Source organism: Peromyscus californicus, unplaced genomic scaffold (genome assembly GCF_007827085.1).
Source record: "Peromyscus californicus insignis strain IS unplaced genomic scaffold, ASM782708v3 Scaffold_12__1_contigs__length_115047231, whole genome shotgun sequence".
NCBI classification, from domain to species: domain Eukaryota; kingdom Metazoa; phylum Chordata; class Mammalia; order Rodentia; family Cricetidae; genus Peromyscus; species Peromyscus californicus.
Window position 1 is genome coordinate 114,447,624 of NW_026294413.1, and position 23,900 is coordinate 114,471,523.

At 42.3% G+C, this 23,900-nt stretch overlaps 3 protein-coding genes across 11 annotated transcripts in view; all 3 read right to left on the reverse strand.

Moving 5' to 3' along the window:
* Pxk (PX domain containing serine/threonine kinase like) overlaps positions 1 to 6,025 on the reverse strand; it is an 88,375-nt gene extending 82,350 nt beyond the window's left edge. For 4 of the 8 annotated variants that reach the window (XM_052734173.1, XM_052734172.1, XM_052734170.1 and 1 more), the window contains exon 1: positions 5,833 to 6,024. In XM_052734173.1, the coding sequence (XP_052590133.1) occupies positions 5,833 to 5,934 (102 nt within the window). In that variant the 5' untranslated portion in view covers positions 5,935 to 6,024. Of the gene's footprint in view, positions 1 to 4,241; positions 4,341 to 5,832 lie in introns of all 8 variants that reach the window. The other 4 variants (XM_052734177.1, XM_052734178.1, XM_052734176.1 and 1 more) reach the window with 2 other exon arrangements.
* Positions 6,026 to 8,083: 2,058 nt separating this feature from the next.
* Htd2 (hydroxyacyl-thioester dehydratase type 2) lies at positions 8,084 to 16,184 on the reverse strand. Its single transcript, XM_052734180.1, has one exon. It carries the CDS (start codon positions 16,069 to 16,071, stop codon positions 15,568 to 15,570), a length of 504 nt encoding a protein of 167 aa, XP_052590140.1. The 5' UTR covers positions 16,072 to 16,184; the 3' UTR covers positions 8,084 to 15,567.
* Rpp14 (ribonuclease P/MRP subunit p14) lies at positions 16,073 to 23,012 on the reverse strand. Of its 2 annotated transcripts, none has more exons than XM_052734182.1 (6): positions 22,732 to 23,012; positions 20,228 to 20,315; positions 20,043 to 20,127; positions 17,133 to 17,209; positions 16,650 to 16,728; positions 16,073 to 16,240 (listed from the first exon to the last, which is right to left on the reverse strand). In XM_052734182.1, exons 2-6 carry the CDS (start codon positions 20,311 to 20,313, stop codon positions 16,184 to 16,186), a joined length of 384 nt encoding a protein of 127 aa, XP_052590142.1. In that variant the 5' UTR covers positions 20,314 to 20,315; positions 22,732 to 23,012; the 3' UTR covers positions 16,073 to 16,183. The 2 variants fall into 2 exon arrangements, with proteins under 2 accessions (XP_052590142.1, XP_052590143.1); XM_052734183.1 differs by having other exon boundaries at positions 22,624 to 22,734.
* Positions 23,013 to 23,900: the final 888 nt, after the last annotated feature.

The following is a 23,900-nucleotide window of genomic DNA, read 5'->3' on the forward strand; positions in this document are numbered from 1 at the left end:
AAAATAAATTAATTAATTAAAAAATAATTTTAAAAAGGTGGTTGAATCTAGCATAGTGGCAAACAATTCTAATCCAGCACCTAGGAGGCAGAGTCAGGTGGATCTCTGTGAGTTCTGGACCAACCAGAGCGCCATAGTAAGACCCTATTTCAAAGAAAAAGTACTTAACAAAAGACAAGGCACTCAACTTTACCATACACACACACACATACACCCAGGCACACACACATGTACACATATGTAGACACATACACACACAGAGACACACAAATACAGACCCACACCCAAATACACAGGCACAGACAGACACACATACATACAGACTCACACACAAACACATATACAGATACAATCACAGACACACACATGCATATACAGACAACACACATATAGACACACACAAACACACATGGATACAAACACACACAGACACATACATATTCAGATACACAGACACACAAATACACAGGCATAGGACATATACACACACAAAGACACAGACACAGATGCGTGCGTGTACACACACACACACACACACACACACACACACACAAAGTTCCAGTTCAGGTACAGTTTCCCTTTTCTCAGAATGTCAAAAGCTTCAACACAAGGAGCTTCCTTTCCTATGAAGCCTTCAAAAGCCTCTGGAAGCTCAGAAGGAAACAGCACTTGCCTGGCAGTGGAGAGCTAAGGGCTTGTCCCATGTGTTACAAATGAGCACATTTAAACTTTCCACTGACTATCTGAATTCTGAACAATCTCAAGATCATAACGGTAGGAATGGCTGTTTCTGCTATTCTAGGCAAGAACAAAACACTTTTATTTTTCACATAAAACAAATTTCTGCCCTGGAACCGCACATTTCCTACTAGAAACATCACCACGTTCTTGGGTTTTTTTTGTTTTTGTTTTTGTTTTTCGAGGCAGGGTTTTTCTGTGTAGCTTTGCGCCTTTCCTGGAACTCACTTGGTAGCCCAGGCTGGCCTCGAACTCACAGAGATCCGCCTGGCTCTGCCTCCCGAGTGCTGGGATTAAAGGCGTGCGCCACCACCACCCGGCCACCATGTTCTTATTGCTACTACAAGACATTTCTAATGGGGTAATGCTCAAAAGAGGTGACAGACAAGGACTGAGTATCATTGATCTCTAAATCAGGTGCAAAAAGAATGTTTCTCAATAAAAAGAGATGACTTAAAAATCTCTAAATGAACTAAATTACCAGTCTCTAAACACTCCCAAGGGAGGGTTTTCTGACTGCATTTATCAAGTTTTGTAGGACAACTGGAAAAAATACACAAATAAGCAGCAGACGAGTGAGGAGATGCCCAGAAAACAACTGCCATCATTACCTTATTGCAGTGTGCTGAAGCACTGCCATTTCCTACCATACAGCCAGCATTTGCTTATGCAAATATTTTCAGAGGAATTGTTTTACAAGTATTCAGTATAATGCGGACTTCTGAAGAAACCTCCAAATAGAATCTGAAAAGGCAGTCAAGATAATTCTGACACTGAATATCCGCTTACCTTAACATTTTAGGCTCTAAAGACAAATGATGTCATTTTTTTGTTGGTTAGTTGGTTGGTTGGTTGGTTGGTTGGTTGGTTGGTTTTTTGTTTTTCAAGACAGGGTTGCTCTGTGTATCCTTGGCTGTCCTGGAACTCAAGACCAAGCTGGCCTCCAACTCAGAGATCAACCTGCCTCTGCCTTCCAAGTGCTGGGATTAAAGGTGCATGCCATCACACCTAACTGTAACAATGATGTTTTATTTGGCATCACCCTTGAATAGGTATCTTGGTGATATATGAACGGCTTTGGTGTGTTTTTTTTTTTTTTTTGAGACAGGGTAAGATTAAATGCCTGGCTATAAATAGAGTTTTTTTAATTATTTTTTCAAAAGGTCACTAGCTAAGAAATAAACTCACTAATTAAGAAACTAAACTGGGGTGGGGTGGGGGGGACTTTGCGGTATGTGGGTTAGGTGACGCACACCTTTAATCCCAACACTCAGGAGGCAGAGGTAGGTGGCTCTCTGTGAGTTCGGGGCCAGCCTGGTCTACATAGCTAGTTCCAGGACAAAAAAGAAAAGAAAAGAAAAAAACTGTTTACACTACAAACATCACACAGTGGTCTTTAGTTCAAGAACAAAATGCACAGATAGCCAGATGAGCCAGCAAGACATTCAAGAGGAGAAAGCCGAAGTGAAAAGGCTAGCCACACTGTGGACCTACAGCAGCAACAAGGAGACATCTGCTTGATGACAGCCCTCTGGGTTCTGGTTCTGAGAAGCCTGCACTTCAGTCTACTAATTTTGTTTTCCCTTCATGCAGCCAAGAATCTACATTTCCCCCTTTCCCTTTCTTCTCTTATTTTTCGTAAGCTTGCTTACAACTCACCTGTTGGTCCTTTGCCATAATCTCACTTAGAAAACCTTTCTTCTCAAAGCATCCTGTCCCTGAATACTAGCCCTTCTGATTTGGTGAGAGTGAGAGGAAGGGAGGGGGAGAGGGAGGGGGAGAGGGGGAGGGGGAGAGAGTGTCTGTGTATTTATCTTATGTGCACTGGTGTTCCACCACCATGTATTCACCACTTGCCTGCCTGGTGCCCCTGGAGGCCAGAAGAGGCCATTGGATTGGATTGGAACTGGAGTTACAAATATCTGTGAGCCACCGAGCAGCAGGTGCTAGGAACCCAACTTGGGTCCTCTGCAAGAAAAAGTGCTCTTAACTGTTGAGCCATCTCTCCAGCCCTTTCTGATCAATTTCTTGAAGCTAAAGTTATTTATTATGCTCCATTAAAAAAAAGAGAGAAAGAATGTACAAAAGAAAACCATTCAAGCCAATGACAGGCAATGCATCACCTACCAACACACACCCCTCCAGCGAGCTGTTGCTCATCCAAGTGTCTTTTTGGGAAATGACTTTGTGTTCCTTCATACTCCTGGTGTCTGTTTTCCCCACACAATTTTTCCCTTCAGAAATCCTAAGTCAGATTTACCCTCTAATTTTGAGCCGTAAACTACTGTGTTTTCTAAGACAAAACAATTTGACAAATTAAAGTAACAGTGGACAGAAATGAGCTTACTTGGAATAACATACTTAAACGTGGTTAACCCTCTACACATAGGTTTCTAGGAAATAAGGAGATGGAAGATGGGAACAACCTTACAAAAAGATGATTTTTCATCCTTGTAACAAGAGGAGAGCAGTTGAGAACAGGTACTGATTATTCCCATTTACATATGACAAAACTAAAAAGAGTGACCTGGTGGTTGCTAGGTTTCAAACCTGGGACAAAAGGCTGAGGCCCCATTTAACATATCAAATCAGACCTGGCCACCAGGTTCTCCCAGCATCCCTCAGTCCCTACCTGTTAGGGGTCCTCCTGGCTGGCACACCCCACCCCCTACCCTGAACTCTCCAACTCAGGGGGTTGAGCTGCTCCCTATATAATCCAACCATTTGGTTTCCCACTCTCTTTGTGCCTTTGGCCTCCTGGCTGCTGCACCTGGTACCCCTGCTCTCCCCTCTCTTCCTCTCCCCCCTCCTCCCAGATGGCCCAGCTCAGTCTGGTCATGTCCACTCTGGACTCTGGCTACGCTCTCCCACATATCTATAATAAACTTTCTCCTCCACCATACCTAGGAAAGCCATGTGCTTTCCCTTCCTTTCTGTTTCTTTTTTTCACTCAGTGGTTCATGCTGGTGCATGTCTGTAATCCCAGCACTCAGAAGGTGGAAGCAAGAAGATAAGGTGTTCAAGGCTGGCTTCAGCTACATCAGAAATAAAAATCTGAGTGAGCTGAAATACACCCTGGATGGGATCTCTATTAGTCCAAGGTCTACATATCGAGCTCCAGGCCAGTCAGGGATAGTGAGACCCCATCTCAAAACAAAACAAAACAAAAGGGTGGTGGTGGGGGGGGGGGTTTTCAATGACTTGCCCAAACAAAGTCACAAAACTGACAAGTATGATTCCAAACCTATAGTCAGCTTGACTCTTCAAAGAGCAGCTGCTACTATATATCCCTCCATGTGTTTCTGCCCATAGCCAAGGAGCAACTTCCTAGAAAGCAGTATTTCCAAGGGTACATCTTTGACTTTTGAGACATAATTTTCCATTGGCCAACAAACTGTAAAGCTACCTTCAATCTGCCCAACAGAAAGCAATGCCTTTCTCTTCTCCTACGTACCACTTTCAAGAACTACTTCTTTCCAACTGTTTGTTTCCAAGGGACTTACTCATAAGTCATTAGTAGTCCAAGAAGTTTGCATCAGTATATGCTTTTTCTCAATAAAGTTTAGGGCTGATGCAACATTTTTCAGTCTCACACTTCACAGCTAAAATGACAAGAAAACAGAACAGTCAAAAATTACACAAGACAATGATACAGTTTTTATTCCACGTCTGCCTCTCTCGGGCATCTGTGAGTCACTGTCTTTCCTGTTCAGCCATCATTATAAAAACTGCTACTTTTTGGCCTTAAATTATTGTTTTGTGTTTATTTTAATGAAAAGATCTGCATAAACGATGGGATCTCATTAAATCTCTCACCACTTCACTTTAGCACTGACCTGTTAGTAGCGCAGAAGCCTCGTTCTGATTTTCACAATCTTGCTTTACACAAACAGGAAAAGGGGCACAAAAGGGTCACAATGTGGTTGCAGTTCATTTACTTACCCATCCAACAGACACAAATGAAATGCTATCAGATTGAGACCCAAAAGTGAATGAGAATTGTCCCCCCATCATAGTGTGGCAGAGGGGAAGTTACATGATTATAGTGGTGTCCATATGGCCTGAAGTAATAGCTATGAACGAAGGAAGGCTTTCTAGAGGAAGTGGTCTCTGAGTACGTATAAGCATCCATCTCTTTAGTGCTAAATAGATCTAAAAGACTCAACACATTGTCTAAGACTTACTTGCCAGTAATCCAGTCAAAATATAATTTGAAAGAATGATTACTTCCTGCCCTAAACCTTGGCCCTTTAAACACTCACTTTACAACAATTACAAGTTTTAACAAACTCATGGGTGTTTGGTGCCTTTTCACACGTTTCTAGACTAGGACTTAAGATGTTAGCAGAGGGAGACAAAGTGCACTTTTTAAAAAGATAGTCATTTCTCTGAGGACGAATGTTTTGAACAATTACATGACCTACAAAACAAGGCTATAGAGAGGAAACGGGTTCAAAAAAGTCCCGCTTTAATACAACAGAATGAAAGGTCTCTGAACTTTCGTGTGCACGCGCGCGCGCGCACACACACACACACACACACACACACGGGGGGGGGGGGGGCTTTAGCCTCCAAATGATAAACCCCCAAACGTTGCCATGATAAAAAAACAAGCCTCTGAGCTGGAATCTGATTTGGTGGCCTGACAAAACACTCCAATCTAAGGAATCCCACTCCTACCTCCACCCCATTTATCATTTCCTCAATAAAGTCCCAGAGGCTAGTTGCTCCCCAGTTTTTACTGGTTCCTGGATTTATTGCTTGTAAATTACAATGCATAGAGCGCCTTTCAAAAGAAAAATTGTACGGGCAAATGAAAACAAGCGTGCTTTAAAGACCCATAAAAGACTGTATGTAGGCGAAATGAACTCGCCTGTGTTTACTACGAGTACCTACGGCACCCTTATGCCACTCCAGGGGGTCTCAGATGCGAACGCACGCCACCCGAGCCGCGGCTGAGCAGGAGGAGGGCGGCAGGGTCACACACCTGCCCGGCCCCGGAGCCTGCCGGCCCCGGTGCCCGCGCCCCGCTGCGCCGTCCGGCCTGCGCCCGGCCCCCGCCCTCGGCCCCGGCCTCCCGCCCCGGCCGCGCACCGTGTGCGACTGCAGACTCTGGCTCGCCTCGACAGCCGCTGTCAGCGGCACCGTGTCGTCCAGCAGCACTTTGCCGGCCGGCGGCTTCTCCATGAAAGCCATCCCGGGCCGCCGCCGCCGCCTCTCAAGCCGGGCCAGGAACCGGAGGCGCCGAGCCCCGCCACCCGCCGCGTCCCGCCGCCGCTGCTGTCAACGCGCGCCGCCCCACGCGCCGACGCCGCCCGCCGGGTCCTAACGCCAGTCGACTCAGCCCGATGGCTGTCAACACCCGTTCGCCCGACCCCCCTGGGTCCTAGCGCCATGTTATAGGTAAGTGACTGCAGGCTCTTGAACGTCCCAATGCTGCTGCTGTCAGAGGCATTGTGTCGCTGCTGTCTTGGCACCTCCTAGCTGCTGCATCGTACATCCAGTACCGTGAGCACCTGGCCCAGGACCCAGGAGCACAAAACTAAACCATCACCACCAGGAATCCTCAGATCTAGACACTGCATCTAGAGCCCTGGAAACCAACAGAACTGAGTTTTTCAGATGACAGAACTGAGTTTTTCAGATGAGACTTTGAAAAGCTCAGATTGACAGATTGAGACTCTACTGCTCCCTATCACATCTCCCCTGCCCAAGGGCCTTAGGGCTCAGGAAACACCTTCAGGGAGGACCCTCAGTCTGAGCCTATAGACCAAACTTTCTAAACCAAATCCTGATTCAGGTTTTGAACCTGGATCCTCAGGAGAATGTAGCTGCTGCATGCACCCTCGTAACTGGATCCTACAGTGTTTGATTCCAGAACATGAACTGGGATGGAAAAGTAACGGATGCAAAGATTTCCCTGCTTCAATGCTTGGCTCCTACTTCTCTGTTGAGCCCAAAGGTCTTCAAATCCCAAGAGCTCTTAGACTCTTAAGAGTCTTTGGTTCTAGCATTCTGGCTCTAAGAACCTCAAACTTAGAATCATCAAACTTGAAGATCAACTTCTCAGCATCAAATCTACCCTGATTACCTTAACCCAAGATCACAATTTTCAAGGATAATAATGGAATTAAACTTAGGTCAGATGACCAGGACCTTCTGGCTCTGGCATTTACTTAAACTGTATGACCTTGAGTAACACCCCGAAACCTCATTTTTCCATTGGCAAAACTGAATAAATATCTATGTAAAAAGTGTAATAGGAATGAACAGGATTGGAAAGTAATTTGCAGATATTAAAGATACCGAACAATATACATTACAATCTGACAATGCACAGAACAGAGATTTCTAAGTGTTGTTTGTTGCCATTAAATTTCTATTATTTCATTCATAGAAACAAAGCTTTTTTGTGAATCCACCACCACTGCAATTTGACATCATAACAAAGGTCTAGATTGTACTAAATGGTTAAGCTTAGAGATTGTTGGGCAATCCTAAGTAGCCAAGTGATAATGACAGATCGCCTTTAAGGTCAGTGCTCAGTAGAGGGAAATACGGGGAATGTAACTTCTTAATTTAGCCCTAAATAAATGAGATCTCTTCCTACATCTCATTTTTATCTCAATGTGCTTTAAAGCTGCAACCTATTAAAGCTAAACCATGTGTCACTTAAGAAGGACACAACTCTTTCCCTCCATTTCTTTGTCTAAAGGCAATGGAGTATTTCAATTGTCAGAGTACCAGAAACCCAAATCCTGCATTATTACTCCTATTAGGATGGAGAATAGACAAGGTCATACATACTCATATCCTCCTGCTGGTGTGTGCTTAGTGAAGGCATTAATTCACTCAGCGATTATTTACTGAGTATCTACCACATAATAAGCTGAGTGGTGGCACTGAGATTTAATAATACACATGAAGGATATGAAAATATCTCACCCTAAGACTAATTCTGCCTCTAAGAGGGTTATATTAAGAAAGTAATGAGGGATTTTTGAAAAGGTATAACATGTAAAGGATAAGCATCTAATCCACAATATAAGATTACACAAATCATGGTATAATCATCCATTTTTGCAAGGCTAAAACCCAGATTATTTGCTAAGGGTATAGCTCAGTGATAGACAGAAAATGTACTTGACTTGCACAAGGCCCTAGGATCAGTCATTAGCACCACAACCAGTTTAAGAATATCTAATGATATTCAAGAACATTCTTGATCTAATAAGTGAAACAAGCAATACATCTATCTGTAAAGCCAAATGCATTTACAGGAAAAACACCAGAAGAAAATAAACCAAAATGCTTCCTGTAGGAAACAGAACCATGACTTTTTCCATATTTTTCAAAATGCCTTTAATTACAATGTTTTATTTTTATGATTAGGAAACAAAAATATTATATAACCATAGTCCAGTGCTCTACCAAACCACAAGTTTCAAAACATACATTTCCAAGGTTGAGAAGATACCTCTCTGAATCTAGCAAACTGGTACTCATCTCCATTTCCAGTGCATCTGCACAAGCAAAATGAGGCAGTTGTGCTATTTGACTTTGGATACAAAAGGGTCCACAAACGAAAAACCAGAAAATGAGTGGGATTTTTGGTTTTGCTGGGGTTCAAAACCAGGGCCTCATGCATGCTAGGCAGGTGTTCTGCCATTGACCTACATTCCCAGTCCAGTCTTTCAATACTATAGGAGGAAGGAAAGATTGTTAGAGACAATGCCTGCAAGGTACTGAAATTGAGGCTCCAGCCACCACAGGAGCATAAGAGATAAAACAGTCATGAAAACTAGTGGACTGTGGGGCAGTTCATTAAGGATGTGGGGTTTGAGTGGGGTCTTCAAGAAGCCAGCCTTTTGCATGCTAGCTATAATTTCAGCCCCATTCACGATTTTATCAGAAACCTACTGAACTACAGAACATACACTGGATACCAAATATTGTGTTAGGCATAGGAAAGTAAAAAAACCAAAAAAACAAAAAAAGGACAAATGCCACCTGTCAAGCTTCTGAGGCACATAAACTAGAAAAAAAATATGGCATAAAGTCACAGGCTACTCCAGGGATCCATGTAGCTTGAAGCAGCAAGAGACAAGGATGTGTGATAAGCTGGGCAGGAGGTGCTTAGCAGAGAGAGTTCTTCACATTCCGCTATGACGGACATTCTCCTGACAACTAAGGTAGACATTCTCAAAGCACAGATTGAAAACCTTGGGGAGTCACTCAGACTGCAGCAGCCACTTACAGACAGTCTTTCTTTTGTGGTATCACCTTAAGGTGAGTAGTAAGTGGATAAAAGTACTGGGGTAGGGGAGCAGGAAATGGGTATGGAGTGGGTGAAGGAAGAAAGGATTGGTTTGGAAGAAGACTGCGTTGAGAGGAAAGAAAAATTGGGTTAGAATCAAGAACTAAGCAAAACCTGCCTTCACAAATCTGAAGAAGAAACTAGAGTGCTAGTCATGGTTACAGGTCCACATTCTAAGCTGACTCCTTAGATTTACACCAGCTCCAGAGGTACCCAGCAGCCTGATTTCACTTTGCTTCACCTTCCTCAGCTGTGGTATGGAGATTGGGACAGCCTCAGCAGGCAGGATTACTGAGTGCACCGAATTGTGCTAATGTTGGTATACCTGAACGAAAGGCTAAGTATAACTGCAGGATATTAGTTAGGAGGATGTCAGCACAGCCTTTCATGGGAACAGGGAATTTGAATGCTTTTTTCTCTGGAAGGGGAGGGACTGAAAAGAAATTACAACTGAAGACCTGGGCTGCACATGTCATGAAATGTGACTTGCCTGTCTTCTTTACCAGGAAAGAGAAACCGAAAGTGAGAAATATTTGACGGAAGCCAGGGACAAGCTCAGTGTTTCCTTATCCTTCTTCTGTGATTCTTTCGGAAGGCCCTTAGTGCAAACACTTCTGCTAAGCTTATTTTTCTCCTACACCTCAGTGAGTTCCTTGTCAGCAACCCTGAGTATCCTGAGACACACAGACCAGACTCGAAACCCCATGATAACCTAAATAGTCATCTGGCTTTTGTGGGGTTTTTTGTTGTTGTTGTTTTGTTTTTTTAAATTAGTGTGTTGGCCTTGAACCCCTGGGGATCCAATGGTTCTCCTTCCTGCCTGAGCCCCAAATGGCTGACTACAGATGCAAGCTTCTGTGCCTGGCTCTGTCTGGCATTTGAAATGTCACAGACAAAATATGGGAAAGCTCTTCCCAGGCCAGAGCTGATCTAATTCAAATCAGACTTGCTTTTCTAGTCTTGGGCTGAATAAATAAGGAATGAGAGAATGTCATCGTTTTGCTTTTTGCATACATACAACTACTTGCAGGACAACAGAAGAAAAGAGGATTTTTATATTCTGCTATGTTGCCAAATGTTTAGAAGGCTCATGGGTTGTTTATCTAACAACCTGAGATTTGACCAGATTGATTGAACATAATGGATTTTAGTGAGGAAATTTCTAGGCCTGACAACTGCTATACAAATCAGATCACAGAAGCTTGTGAAAACTCAGTATTTCCTAAGCAGAGTGGTCTTACAACTCCAAATGCCTTCATTTCTTTAAATATTCATAGTCTGGATACTAAACAAAATTCAACTCATAGTCATTTGTATGTTGACATTTTCTATGATAACACTGGGAAAATCTGTCCAAGGGTATAATGTCAAAACAATTTACAGTTAAGAGCCACTTTAGGAATAAAGCTTGTGGAATCTATTAATCTTGCTTGACTGGTGTACATATTATTTGGGTTTTCTTCTAGCTGCTCATTCTGCTCCAACTCCAACTTTCTCTGAAGATGCTGAGAATTCTGCTCTTTGCAATACAAATGAAAGCAAAGAATATAGAATAAAGCACCTGGAGCCCTTAGATGGCACCACATGCAGGCAGCCATGCAACCCATGGCAGTAACTGGACAGCACCCTGATTCTGCTGACCTGGGGCTAGTCAATGAGCTATGCCAGTACATGAGGCACTCACAGAGTTGCTCAGAGTGACAGTTTTAATATAAATCTTTAATAGATGTGATTTAACAGCAATTTTCTTAAGCTCTGTGAATTATACTCTAGGAACATAAAAGAAAAATGACTAATAGTTTGGTCCCAAATGAAAACCCATGGTTATCTCAGAGGTACTGGTGTACACTTAGACATTTCTTTTTCTAGAGGAACATACAAGACAGGTTCACAAGATAAATGGTGGCCATGGTGAGGCTCCACCTATTAATCTAAGATTTGCTGCTGGGGAAAAAAAAATGAGTGGCATTTCAGCAATATGGAAATGTTTCCAACAGAATATAACAGTCTCTTAAGCAAATTTCTAGTACATTAGGCTAAAATTGCTTAAGATGGCTATTCTTGCTGTGCCAATCAAGTATCACATAAATTACAGTCTTATAATGCCCCTAATATGGAAAGTGCTAGACAAAATGCCCTATTTCAGTCATTACTTTTGCACTCACTTCCATATGTGACCTAATATAATTAAAGCTCCCTCTCAATTATCAGCCCCTGGGCTTGAGAAAGCAAGTGATCATTTCTCCTGGTGGTTGCTTTAACAGAGCATGAGCAGCTTGACAGCCATGGCTGAGTCACCACTTAGGCTACTGACTCTACTCTGTTTAACAGAGACCAAGGTTCATGACCACCCCAGACTATTAATAATGTGGAAATGCTCTAAATGAGAAGCTACTTTTGAAGTCACAGTGTAAATCAGCTATTAGCCAAAGTGACATCCCTCTCTACTCCCCACATGGCTTACATAACCTTTTCTTTTGGTTGGTTGGAACAGATAGCCTATCTTCCTGCCTCAGTCTCTGAATTGCTAGAATTAGGCATCAGCCACTGCCTGTCTCTAATTTTTCTTTCCATCTAGCTGATCCTTAGAGCTTTAGTCCTCTGAAAATCTCTGAATGTCATTTAGGAAAAGGTAGGTGGCCAAGCACAATGTTACATTTGTTTTCCCAGGACTTGGGAAGTTAAAACAGGAAGATGTTGAGCTCAAAGCCAGTCTAGACTATGTGGCACGACTGTTTTGGGGGGTGGGGGTGAGGGACAGGCATTGGGTAGAAACCATAGGCACAGAATGGTTTCAACAATTGCTACAACTATAGCAGAGAATATCAATCTGAATAGACGTAAGAATTCTATTTTAACAAAATGCTATTGAAATTGACAGTGCTCCAGGAATGAAAACACTGTAGATCCACAGTGGTAGGAAAAAGGAAGTTCAACCTTGAATCTAGCTCTATTACTGTAGAATATTATTTTAAGATGTGTTAACATTTGTTATGCTGTGGAACATGTTTAATGATGCAAAGATGTACTGCATTCCTTTATGTTGCATTTGTTTAACTCCGTGAAGCTGTGTTACTTTGCCTGCCTAAAACACGTGATGGTCTAATAAGAGCTGAACAGTCAATAGTGAGGCAGGAGAAAGGATAAACGGGGCTGGCAGGCAGAGAGAATAAATAGAAGGGAAAATCTGGGAGGAAAAGGAGGAGCAAGAGAACAAGGGGAGGTATTGTTTGAATCTTAGATGGTCTTTAAATTAAAAAACAAAACAAAACAAAACAAAAAACCCAGAGCCAGATATGAGGGTGAAAGCTGAAAGATCTGAGAAACAGAGCAGCCAGCCACTAGTTCTTACCTCTACGAAATCCTCAGCCTAAAGAGAGTGAGTTCCTGTTTCCTCGTGCCTTATATACCTTTCTCTGCCCTGCCATGTTTCCTGGGATTAAAGGTGAGTGTGTTTTCCAAGCAAAGGAATGAGATCTCAAGTGCTGGGATTAAAGGTGTGTGCCACCACTGCCTGGCTCTGTCATCTGATCCTCAGGAAAGTTTATTAGGATACACAATATATCACCACAGGGAAGAGGACACTAGGGGCCAGCCACACAGTCAGCCATGGAGTAAGAGTGAAAGATATACAGAAATAAGAAAAGGAAAAAGCTCAGAGGCAAAAGGTAGATGGGATAATTTAAAGTTAAGAAAAGCTGGCAAGAAACAAGGCCGGGCATTCATAATTAAGAATAAGCCTCCGTGTGTGATTTATTTGGGACCTGGGTGGTAAGCCCCCAAAAGACCAAAAACAACTAACAACAGCTATACAGCATCAGTTTGCTTCTGTCTCAATAAAATGGGGCCATTAACTTTATAAATCTGTTTCAAGAATTATATTAAATGCAGAAAATTAGCTTATCAGAAACGTAAAAAAAAAAAAAATCACATCTTGCTCCATTTATGGATCCACACTTAAGACTGCTGTTGAATCCTAAGGGATGAGTTCTGCAGGAGTGTGCACTGACCAGAGTTCTCTATTTTCTTCTGATATATAACACATTTCATCAAGTCTAGTGAGTTGCCTAGAACTGTCATCCTTAGATGAACTCAGTCTGCAATGCTGCCCATTCTGGGACTTACAATAGTACCTTAGCTCCTGACACTGACTTCGGTGTTTGCTTCTCACCCTCACATACTGGAGGAAGGTGTAATAGGTTTATAATTAACTCACTTAAGACACATGACTGCCCTCTAGTGACTACAATAATTCTTTCTAGTAATCTACTCAACTGTTCCAGTCTGGTTATTGGAACAGAGAGTTCTGTTGACAAAGTATCTTGCTGAGTAACTGAGGACCTGTGTTCAACCCCATGTTTAACCAAACAAAGCAGGCACAGTGGCTTGTGTTTATATATAATCCAGTGCTTGGGGAAGAACATGTGGATTCCTTGAGCTCACTGGTGGGACAGCTTCATCTAATTACTGAGTTCCAGGCCAGTGAGAGACATCTAACTGACCTTTGGCCTCCACATGCACAAACAAGCACATACCCACAAAAATCTGTTTACTTAAGACACCACCAGAGCCTGTTGGTGTGGCACATGTCTTTAATCCCAGCACTCAGGAAGCAGAAGCAGGCGGATCTCCGAGTTCAAGGCCCCCTGGTCTACAGATTGAGCTCCAGGATGGCCAGGGCTACACAGAGAAACTCTATCGAAAAACACCAACAAAAACAAATAAACACAACAGAACACCAAAACACCACCAGAAGGAATGCCTTTTCCAGGAAATACGGAACTGCTAACTACATCCGATCTTTGGTTTTCCTTTAAAGTCTTGCTGTGTAGCTCAGGCTGGCCTCAAATTCCTAGTAGTAAATTTTGGAATTCTAAGTAAATGATGCTATGGCCTGCTGATCTTGTATTTCTAATCAAAGCATCTAGCTAAGGTCAGTTACCATTTAACATACTGAGCACAGTCAGACCACAAGTATATATAGATACTTGCTTAAAAAGTACTTAAAAAGCACATTCTCCCTAGACTCCCAAACTCTTAAAAAAACAAACTTGGCCTCCCTCATCCACCATATACTTATACCTTTTTTCTTTCCCTATTCAAGACAGGGTTGATATAGTACTGAAACTTGCTATGTACACCAGACTGGTCTCAAACTCAGAGATCCTCCTGCCTATGCCTGAAATTAAATGCATGCATCACCACAGTGATGCCTTACTCCTTATACCACATATCTATGTTTTGCTTTTAAAGTAAACCCACATTTTCAAGACAGGGAGAGAAGAATCAGAGCCCTAAAATAGAGCCTTTGCCCCCAGAGTCTTCTCTTCAGGGTTAAAACGCTAAAAGAAACTATTGGCCTACTTCCTGAAAAATCTACATGTCAACTTGTTCAACTGTACAACAGCCAGCTTCAAATTCAGAAAAACCCCTAACCTCACTCATGGGAGACCAGGGTGGGAGGATAGTATATTGGTTATTATTTATAGGTCTGGCCCTCTGCTTATTCTATGTTTCTATTATTTCCAACAATACTGCACCATATTAGTTTACATAACTGAGTCAAGGCTGTATGTAAATCCCTCTCCCATAATAGCAAAAACTACCTGAAAGGCAAGTCACATAGAAGGTTGAAGTCCACAGCATTTTTTTTTTTTTTTTTTTTTTGAGACAGTCTCTTATGTAGCCCTGGCTGTCCTGGAACTTGTTAAGCACACCAGGCTAGCCTTGAGCTCCACCTGCCTCTGCCTCCCAAGTGGGGAGTAAAGGCATGTGCCACCACATCCACCACAAGATTACATCTTGGTGTAAATAGTAAGGAATTATAACCCTAATCCAAAAATCATGGAGAAAGGGTTAAGAGTATTTAACGGTAAAGAGTAGGTGTTCAAAGATGACCCTACTTCCATCATTGCAATTAGTAACTAAGCCCATGGTGGTATAAATTCAATAAAAAAAACTTCCTCAACACAGATATAGGTAGGTGTTATCAAACACAAATATAACTACGTTTGAAATTCTGAAAGTAAAACATGCAGATAGATTCTCATTTTTTAAAAAAGATTTTTAATTTTTATTTTATTATTGCTGTATTTGTGTCACTGTTTTGCCTATATGTATGTTTGTGCACTATGTGCATATAGTTTCTGTAGAGGCCAGAAGATGGTGTTGGATCCCCAAACAGTTGTGAGTGCTAGGAATTAAACCCAGATCCTCTGGAAGAGCAGCCAGTGACCTTAACTGATAAGCCATCTCTCCAGCCCCTCTCAATTGTTTTATAATTAGAAAAAACAAACAAACAAAAACCAAATCTCCAGAGATGACGAAATCTTGTACATACTTAAGTCTGGGTAGAGCATAAAGCCCAATCTGGAAAGCAGACATTGAAACAATCTGTCTGCTTGTTCCCCTTTCCCATGTGGCTTCCAGGTATTCCAGCCATTCCTTCATGAAGAGCAACAGCCCACAAATGACATTTCATAGCAAAAGCACAGATGTTTGAACTTACAACTTTAAATATGCATTTCAGCACCAGGAGCTTCTGGGACCATAATCTTAACCCAACCTTCCATAACTGTCTTTTTACTCTCTGTTACACAGCAGGACACTGCGACCACAGCAACAAACTGCTTCAGCCTTTTCACTTCTGCAGATGCTAAAACCACTTCTCCAATATATAAAGGGGCTGGAAATTTAATTTCCTGGGATAGAAACACACAGCCTGGCCCCGGCATTTTAGTACCCAAGAGAGCAGAAATAAGTCCACTTATCAAAACTCCATGCACAATTGTCTTTCCAAACTTGGTGTGTTTTGCATACTCTTCACTTAAATGCAAAGGATTGACATCTCCTGTCAGCTTTGAGAAGGTGGCCACATCCTGCTGTGTGAAGGCTCTGCTGAGCTCAGCACGGTCTCCAACCCTCATGTGCACATGCTGAAAGCGCTGCCCTGTTGGTACCAGGTGATTTAGCCACAGTCTCCACCAGAGACGATGGCCAGAAACCACAGAGAACATCTTCAGTATCTCCAAATGTCATCAACAGTGCTTTAGCCTGCTTCTTTTCTCAATCTATGTAGACACCAAAAGATACTGTTGAGAGTGGAGGGTTCTGGAACTGTAAGAGTATTCAATCCAATACTTGTTCCCTGCTATTACCAGATAATGCAAGGAGAAAGGGAGACACCTACAAAAGAAGAAAAGGTTAACTCAAGCTTCATAGAGACAACAGGCAACACAGAAACATGCAGGCTTTACAGGGTGCACAACACTGCAGTAGTCACATTTGAAGGCACACCCTGGAGGGAGTACTGGCTGAACAAGTATGTACGCCTAGAAACAGCCTGCCAAGATAACACTGCACACAGCATTCAATGAAAAAAGCCTTTACCATAAATTCCAAATTTGACCTCCAAACATCTTCTATGTGACCTAAAATCTGACCACTTTGCCTTTCAGAGGCAGTGAGATTCTGGGTTTGCCCTTGCTAGATGTTAACTTTGTTTGCTTTACTCAAGACAAAAATGGTGCACACATCCAGATCACATGACTACAGTGCTCAGTCCTCCTTGGAATTATGAAGGAAAAGCCTTTACCTGAATCACTCTGAAAGCACACTTCTTGTTTTTATAGGCTCCGAACAAGGTCAAAGAGCTCCACAATTTAGCCAGACCACTGTATAAAGAACAAGAAAGCACAAATAAAGATTTCTGCTGCCAACAGCTCCCTAGTACTTTTGCTTGTGGTTGTCTAGAACGTTAAAAACAAACACAGAAGCCTCATTTAAATAAAACAGAACCTTAGAAGTAAGAATGTACCACAGGATGGAGAACAAATTGAGTGCAAGAATCTTTCTAAAGTGTACACATTTCTGGCTTTAAAACCATAATCATCAACTGGGAAACTGGCTGTGATCAAACCAAGGTTTTCTCTTATCTAGCGTATAATCCCACATAGAGGAATGTTCATATTAGCTGCTCAGAGTTCCTAGCCATGCACTCTCGTCCTGGAAGCCTCTTCACTGTGTTATTCCATCATTCCCTCTGCCCTGTTATTCTAGAACTGTTTCACTGTCATACCTGTTGCATACTCTCAAGATGGCTGACAAGGTCTTCTCTTCATAGGTTAGGACGTCCACAGGCAAAGCAGCACCAATCTAGGTATGGAACAGACTCCTGTCATCATTCGTAAATTCTGATAAAATCAATATTTCAAATAATGGTGCTGGTACTCTCATGTGCCTGATAAGAACTCCTACTGTCTAGAATGTACCTATCTCTCTTCATGATACCTCCTCACCTTTGAATCTGTAAAGTGTTCCTTCTCCAGTTGGTGAGATGGTTCAGTGGGTAACGGCACCTGGCACAAATCCTGAAGACCTAAGCTTGATCCCCATAGTTCAATACCCCGGATCCACACAGTAAAAGGAGGGAACTAACTCTCACAAGTTACCTATGTACACCCCCACACACAAATGCACACACAGAAAAATGTTTAAAAAGTTCCTTCGCATATTCACAAGATTAGGCTCAATCTACTTACTGTGCTCTTTCTTCACAAGACCCCATACATTGTTCTTCCATAATTCTCCCCTCCTTGTCACTATTTAACAACACCAAGAGATAGACACCATGTCGTACAGCTCTATCTCCTAAAACTACAATTTTTTAATGACATATAGAAATTGAAGTTTCATTTTTTAATTTGCTGCAACCTACAGGGAAGTTCATGCACTTTTGTCTCAGGCTCTAAAAGCAGCATCTTATATAGCCACAGTACAGAATCAAAGCCAGGTAACTGGTATTGACACAATTCAGAATTTACTTAGACCTGACATCATTTGTGTGCATTTATATTTATATGTGTGTACTTCTACATAACTTTTCCTCATAGGTGGTTTCTTGGAACTACCACCACCACCAAAACAAAAACTTGAACCACCACAAGACTCCTTCTATTGGTACTTTATAGTCATACACACTCTACTTTCCATCCCTAGCCCCGGCAACCACTTCTTTCTTCAAGTTATGTTGTAGCAAGAACATTATATACAAAGAATTACCCAATAAGTAATTTACTTAAGGTTGGCCGTTTCTATTCAGCTTAGTTTTCTAGAGATTTGTCTACCCATTGTCCTTTTCTCTGAGGACTATATTCCATGATTTGAATATACAATCATTGGACAATCACCCACTAAAGGACAACTGTGATGTTTTCAGCTTCTGGTAAACACTCATGTGCAGCATTACTTTTCTTTAAGACTTATTTTTATATATGTCATCAGTGTTTTGCCTACATGCTATCTGTGCACCATGTGCATGCCTGGTGCTTGAGATGGCCAGAGGAGATCAGATTCCATAGAACTAGAGTTACAGATGGCTATGTACCACAGATGACTATGATAGTGAGTAGTGGGAACCACAGGGTCCTCTGCAAGAGCAAGGGTAGGTTTTTTGCTTTGAATTACATTTTTTTTTTTTTTAAATTTTTGAGACAGGGTTTCTGTGTGTAGCCCTGGCTGTTCTGGAACTTGATGTGTAGACCAGCCTGGCCTCGAACCCAGAGATCTGCCTGCCTCTGCCTCTTGAGTGCTGGGATTAAATGTGTGCGATACCACCACCCAGCTTATTTTATTTTTTTGAGAATTTCTTATAATATTCTAGGTAATATTTCTTTGTCAGATATATAGTTTTTAAATATTTTCCCCAACCTATAATTTATCTTTCCTTCTTCCTCTCCACTTCCAAAGCTCAACTTTTGTTAAGTGAATGCTAACACAAAGCTGCTCAAAGTGCTGGTCTGCAACAGGCTAAGAAGCCACATCAGAATATCAACCAATATCACTAAGTTTTTACTTCTGCTCACACTCTCTTAGTTTTTTATTACTTTAAGATTTATCTATTTTTATGTGTTTTCCCCACATGTAAATGTGTCACTGAACATGTACCAAGGTCTGTTTGCTCATGTGCATGTGTGTATGTGTCTATACATGTGCACATGTGCCACTGCATGTGTGTGGAGGTAAAAGGAAATTCTCAAGAGTTTGTTCTTTGCTCCCACCATGTCGGTTCCAGGAACTGAACTCTTGCCAACCCTCACACTGTTTTATAAAGAGACTTTTTCACTTAAGCATGTTAGCTCTCATATAAACCCCTTATCTTTACAAAGATGGGCAATGATGTTTGCTGGTTACCAGTCTAGACTATAATTTGATAGCATTGTGCAAGAACAAACAGTGGTCTAACAGATTCCTCGTCAAATACAGGGAACAGTGAACTCATTATTTCTGAAAGTTGGCTTCTGCAAATTCTAGTACAGCTTTAAAAAATGGTATTTCTGTGTTTCTTACAAAGTGATCTTCTAGGCTGAGAGTGGTGTTGCTCAATTTTAATCTTAGTGCTTGGGAGGCAGAAGTAGATGGCTCTGTGAATTCGAGGCTATGGAGCAAATTCCAGGACAACCAAGGATATACAGAGGACTTGTTGGGCTGGAGAGATGGCTTAGTGGTTAAGAGCACTGGCTGTTCTTCCAGAGGTCCTGAGTTCAATTCCCAGCAACCACATGGTGGCTCACAACCATCTGTAATGAGATCTGGTGCCCTTTTCTGGCCTGCAGGCATACATGCAGGCAGAACAATGTATACATGATAAATAACTAAATATTTTAAAAAAACTTTAAAAAATTGAAAAAAAAAAAAAGAGGACTTGTCCAACTAAAAAGCTCTTATTTTAATTCCACCTACAAGTGATTTAAAAAAAAAAAAGAGTTGTCTCAAACAAACTATAAAGTTCTTATTCTAATTCCACCTACCAGTGATAGAATCACAGATGCTAGAATTATGATACGTGTGTGTCCAAGTGACAGGTATGACCAGTCCAAGGTAGGCCATGAGGTAGGCCACCATTCCACCACTGAGCTATACCCTGGGTCTCTTTTCTAGAATTTCTTACAAAAGCCTTAAAAATGTTAACTTGCCAAGTAACCCATACCTCCCCAAACAGGTCCTTCAGGGCTGAAACAAGCAGCTGTTTAAATTGGGCTGCATTCAGTCCAACTCCATGTTCTTGAAACTCTCTGCAAAAAATATTAAAAAGAAAAAGTATATTAAACTCCATGCTTTTCAGATTTGTAAAAAACAAGTAATATAAAACAAAACTCACAAGACTGAACTTACAAGCAGACTTTCATGTAGTGGCACTCTGAGGGGCTCCTGTAAACCACTCTTTCATATGCAGTAGCTGGCATCTTCAAACATGGCATACCTACAAGGAGTTAAGTGGGCTCATAACTACTAGCTTCATGTTGTTATTAGTAGTAGTATTGTGTTTTTAATGGGAACTTGGCCTATTTACTTATTTATTTACTTACTTACTTACTTGTTTATTTATTGAGAAAGACTTGCTATATAGTCAAGGCTGGCCTTGAACTGCCTCTCTCTAGAGAAGACTGGCATCACCAGCTGGAATGTCAACACTTTTAAAGACTTATTACAGTACTTTATGTAATCCTAGTTAGACAACAGTTACCCATACAGATATAAAGGAAGTCCTCTCTTTCTTTGGCAGGTCCTTATTTTGGTATATGTTGAGGGCTGATAGTTCTGGAGATCATGCCCAGAATCTGGTGCAGGACAGGCAAGACCATTTCTGTATTTTTAAACATTCTAGATCAGACTACCCTTTAGCAAAGAAAAGATACAAACATAAGGGAATAAAACCATTTATTCTGTCCTCATAGAACATGATGAAGGAGGGTCCTTTTGCTGTCCTCTTCCCTAAGTCTGCTATTCTCAATCCAGAAACCAGGTCTCTAGTGCAGATGTGGCTCAGTCATAGAGTGCTTGCCTCATACTCTTCCAATACAGCTTTCACTTCAATACATCCCACTTCTGGAGTCAAATATTAAGGTTACTCCAAATTCCATGTTCCAAGGTAGTAAGTTTCCTGAAGTTTTTATAGTAAATGAGCAAAGACAGTCATTAATGAAGGCACTTTTCAAATACACTGGTGAAAACATCAGGTAGGCAGCTTACAGCAAAGCAGGGAAACCTCTGCTACAGGCCTCAGATGCTGATGATATTCTTACCTTTAGACTTGCGGAAGCTAAGTGGTCTACTAAGTGAATATAGCCCAAAAGATTTCACCCAATGGTCATAAGGATGGTATGTGAGACTCAGGTGTTCAAGGAATGACTAATTGGGGGTATGTGTATAAAGATAACTTAAAATAGATTATAGTTAGGCTCTGGACTTGCAACATTTCAGCATCTACACATTACTGTAGTTCTAATCAGTTAATCAACCAAATACAAAGTCCAATGTAAATAAAGTGTGGCTTTACACAGAATCCAGGTCTCTCTAGGGCTATTTGACAACACCATGAAGGACTGGGCTTAAAATGCAGGGAGTCTAGAGAAAGTGCTGTTATGGAATATTACTTTAACTAGGCAAAGATGTGTTGCATTTGTTTAACTATGTAAAGATGTGTTACATTTGTTTATGCTGTATTCAATTATGTAAAGATGTGTTGCTGTTTTACCTTGCCTGCCTAAGGCACCTGATTGGTCTAATAAAAAGTTGAATAGCCAATAGCTATGTAGCAGAGGGTTAGGAGGGGCTGGTAGGCAGAGAGAATAAGTAGGAGGAAGAAAGAGAGAAGGGAGAAAGAGATGGAGATGCCAGGGCTAGCCAGTCAGACACAGAGTAAGACATACAGAGTGAAAGAAAGGTAAATGCCCCGAGGCAAAACGTAAATGAAGAGAAACAGGTTAAAATAAGTTATAAGAATGAGTAGAGCTGGGCAGTGGTGGTGTACGCCTTTAATCCCAGCACTTGGGAGGCAGAGCAGGCGGATCTATCTCTGTGAGTTCGAGGCCAGAGATAAGGAGAATGACTCCTTTTAGTAAGCAGGAACTGTCTTAAGTTTCCGAGGGAATTGTAGCTTTTGTCTAAGTGTCAGACTCTGGGAAAAGGAATTTCCTTTTTTGGGAGGAGCGGGGGAGCAGGGGAGTGGAGACAGTTTCTCTGTGTAACAGAGCCCTCCCTGGCTGTCCTGGAATTCATTTTGTAGAGCAGGCTGGCCTCGAACTCAGAGATTTGCCTGCCTCTGTCTCCCGAGTGCTGGAACTAAGGGCATGCACCACCACACCCGAAGAAAAGGAATTTCTTGAGATCCAACTCTCTAGGCTTCCTCCTCCTCTTGGCCTCGGCTAGGGCTACAGTTTCTCCGTAAGCCAGAAGCGGGAAGCCACGTGCCTCACACTTCCTAGCCTTTTCCATCCGATCTATTATTGTACCAAGCCCTCCTTGCCCAGTCCTTGCAAGTCTTACAATATTTCTAACAGAATCACAGAATATTTAATCTCCACAACGCCTGCACTCCGAAAAAGAAGCTGTTTTATTCCCTATTGTTTCTCACGGACTCAAACGAGTGCCTGCACATTTAGGCAAAAAACACAGCTCTGGAACTAATGAGACTAAACCAGTCATTGAAGAAGTCCGATCCCTACTGCTGAAGAGTTACGCTGTTTCCAACCCTGCTCAATAACAACCGCCGTTCATTTAGCGCCCACCTCCAAGACAGTGCGCCTAGCACACGGCCATTTAACCTTCCCGGCCACCGTCGGTGACCGGGACCTCAGCCGCGCCGTACGAAGCCCCGCGGCGGTTCTCCGACTGACCTGGCAACAGCAAGGCTCCTCCGGCCAGCCGCACTTCCACCCTGCGCCCGACTCGCGCATGCGCACTTGCACCTGCCGCGCGCGGTTAAGCGGCCCCGGCGCAGGACGAAGCCCCTCACTGGAACAGCCGCGTTCCTGTAGCCTGAGCGCTGCTAGAATTCGGAACGAGTCGGAGTCAGCAGCCCGGGTTTGGGACTGCAAAACTGGTGTATTTACATTTGACTCCGTTCCGCTCCGCCCTACAGACGCGAACGTGCAAGCGGACGTGTCGTCACTGCGCGGCGTCGGTCACTAGACTTGTTGCACAGCGGGGCTGAGGTCGACGGGTTCAGCGCCCCCTATCGTCCACTTTCGGGACCTGCGTTTGTGACATACTATTAGGCCCGGATAATCTTCGTGGTCTTTTATTTATTTAATTCATTCGCAACAGGTTATGTCAAACATCTCTCCTGGATTATTCTGTTTTTTGTTTTTTGGGGCTTTTTTTGTTTTGTTTTCTTTTGTACTGTGCAAGGGATCAAAACCATCGCCAAATCTATACTAAGCAAATCCTCTACCACTAAGCTAAATCCAACCCTTGGCCTCTTTCAAGAACATCTTTCAGGCACTAAGGACGAGATCCACTGTTAATGTCCCTTTGTGACTCCTAGCACGCAGTAGATGTTCTGTATTGACATGGAAAGATCCGGCTTGCTCCTATATCCAGATGTAAGTTACTCCACTTCTGCATTTACTCACCAAGAATTTGTTCAGAATCCATTATGTGCTAGCCACTGTTCTGGGTGCTGGGAGTTTAGGAGAATAAGATATGGTCTCCCTATACGTGTGACATACAGTGTGTATTTAACAGTAACAATAGCAACTAATATTTACTTTGTGCCAGGCACTGTACAAAAGATTTTACGTAAGTTATCTAATGGAACCCTCAAACAACCTTGAGGTGGCTATAATTGCAATAGTCCCCATTTCACAGAAGTAGAACTGAGTGAGGCAGAGGGAAAGGCAAAGTTATTTGTCCCAGATCATGGTTACAAGTGGTATTACAGATTATCTGCTTTGGCCAGTGATGTCCAGACTACACCATCTTAAACCAGCTGGAGTATGAGGTGATCTTTGAGTATGGGAACTTGTATGATGGTTCATCACTGAACTGCAGTCCTTGGTACTAG

What these genes read in the sequence shown, in the direction of transcription:
- Htd2 (XM_052734180.1), bottom strand. Translation starts at nt 16,071, where the DNA reads ATGTTCTCTGTGGTTTCTGGCCATCGTCTCTGGTGGAGACTGTGGCTA.
- Rpp14 (XM_052734182.1), bottom strand. Translation starts at nt 20,313, where the DNA reads ATGCCATGTTTGAAGATGCCAGCTACTGCATATGAAAGAGTGGTTTAC. An exon ending in CACTACATGAAAGTCTGCTT is followed by an intron (nt 20,128 to 20,227) that starts GTAAGTTCAGTC and finishes TATTTTTTGCAG; the next exon opens with AGAGTTTCAAGAACATGGAG. An exon ending in TGAAGGACCTGTTTGGGGAG is followed by an intron (nt 17,210 to 20,042) that starts GTATGGGTTACT and finishes TTCCATACCTAG; the next exon opens with ATTGGTGCTGCTTTGCCTGT.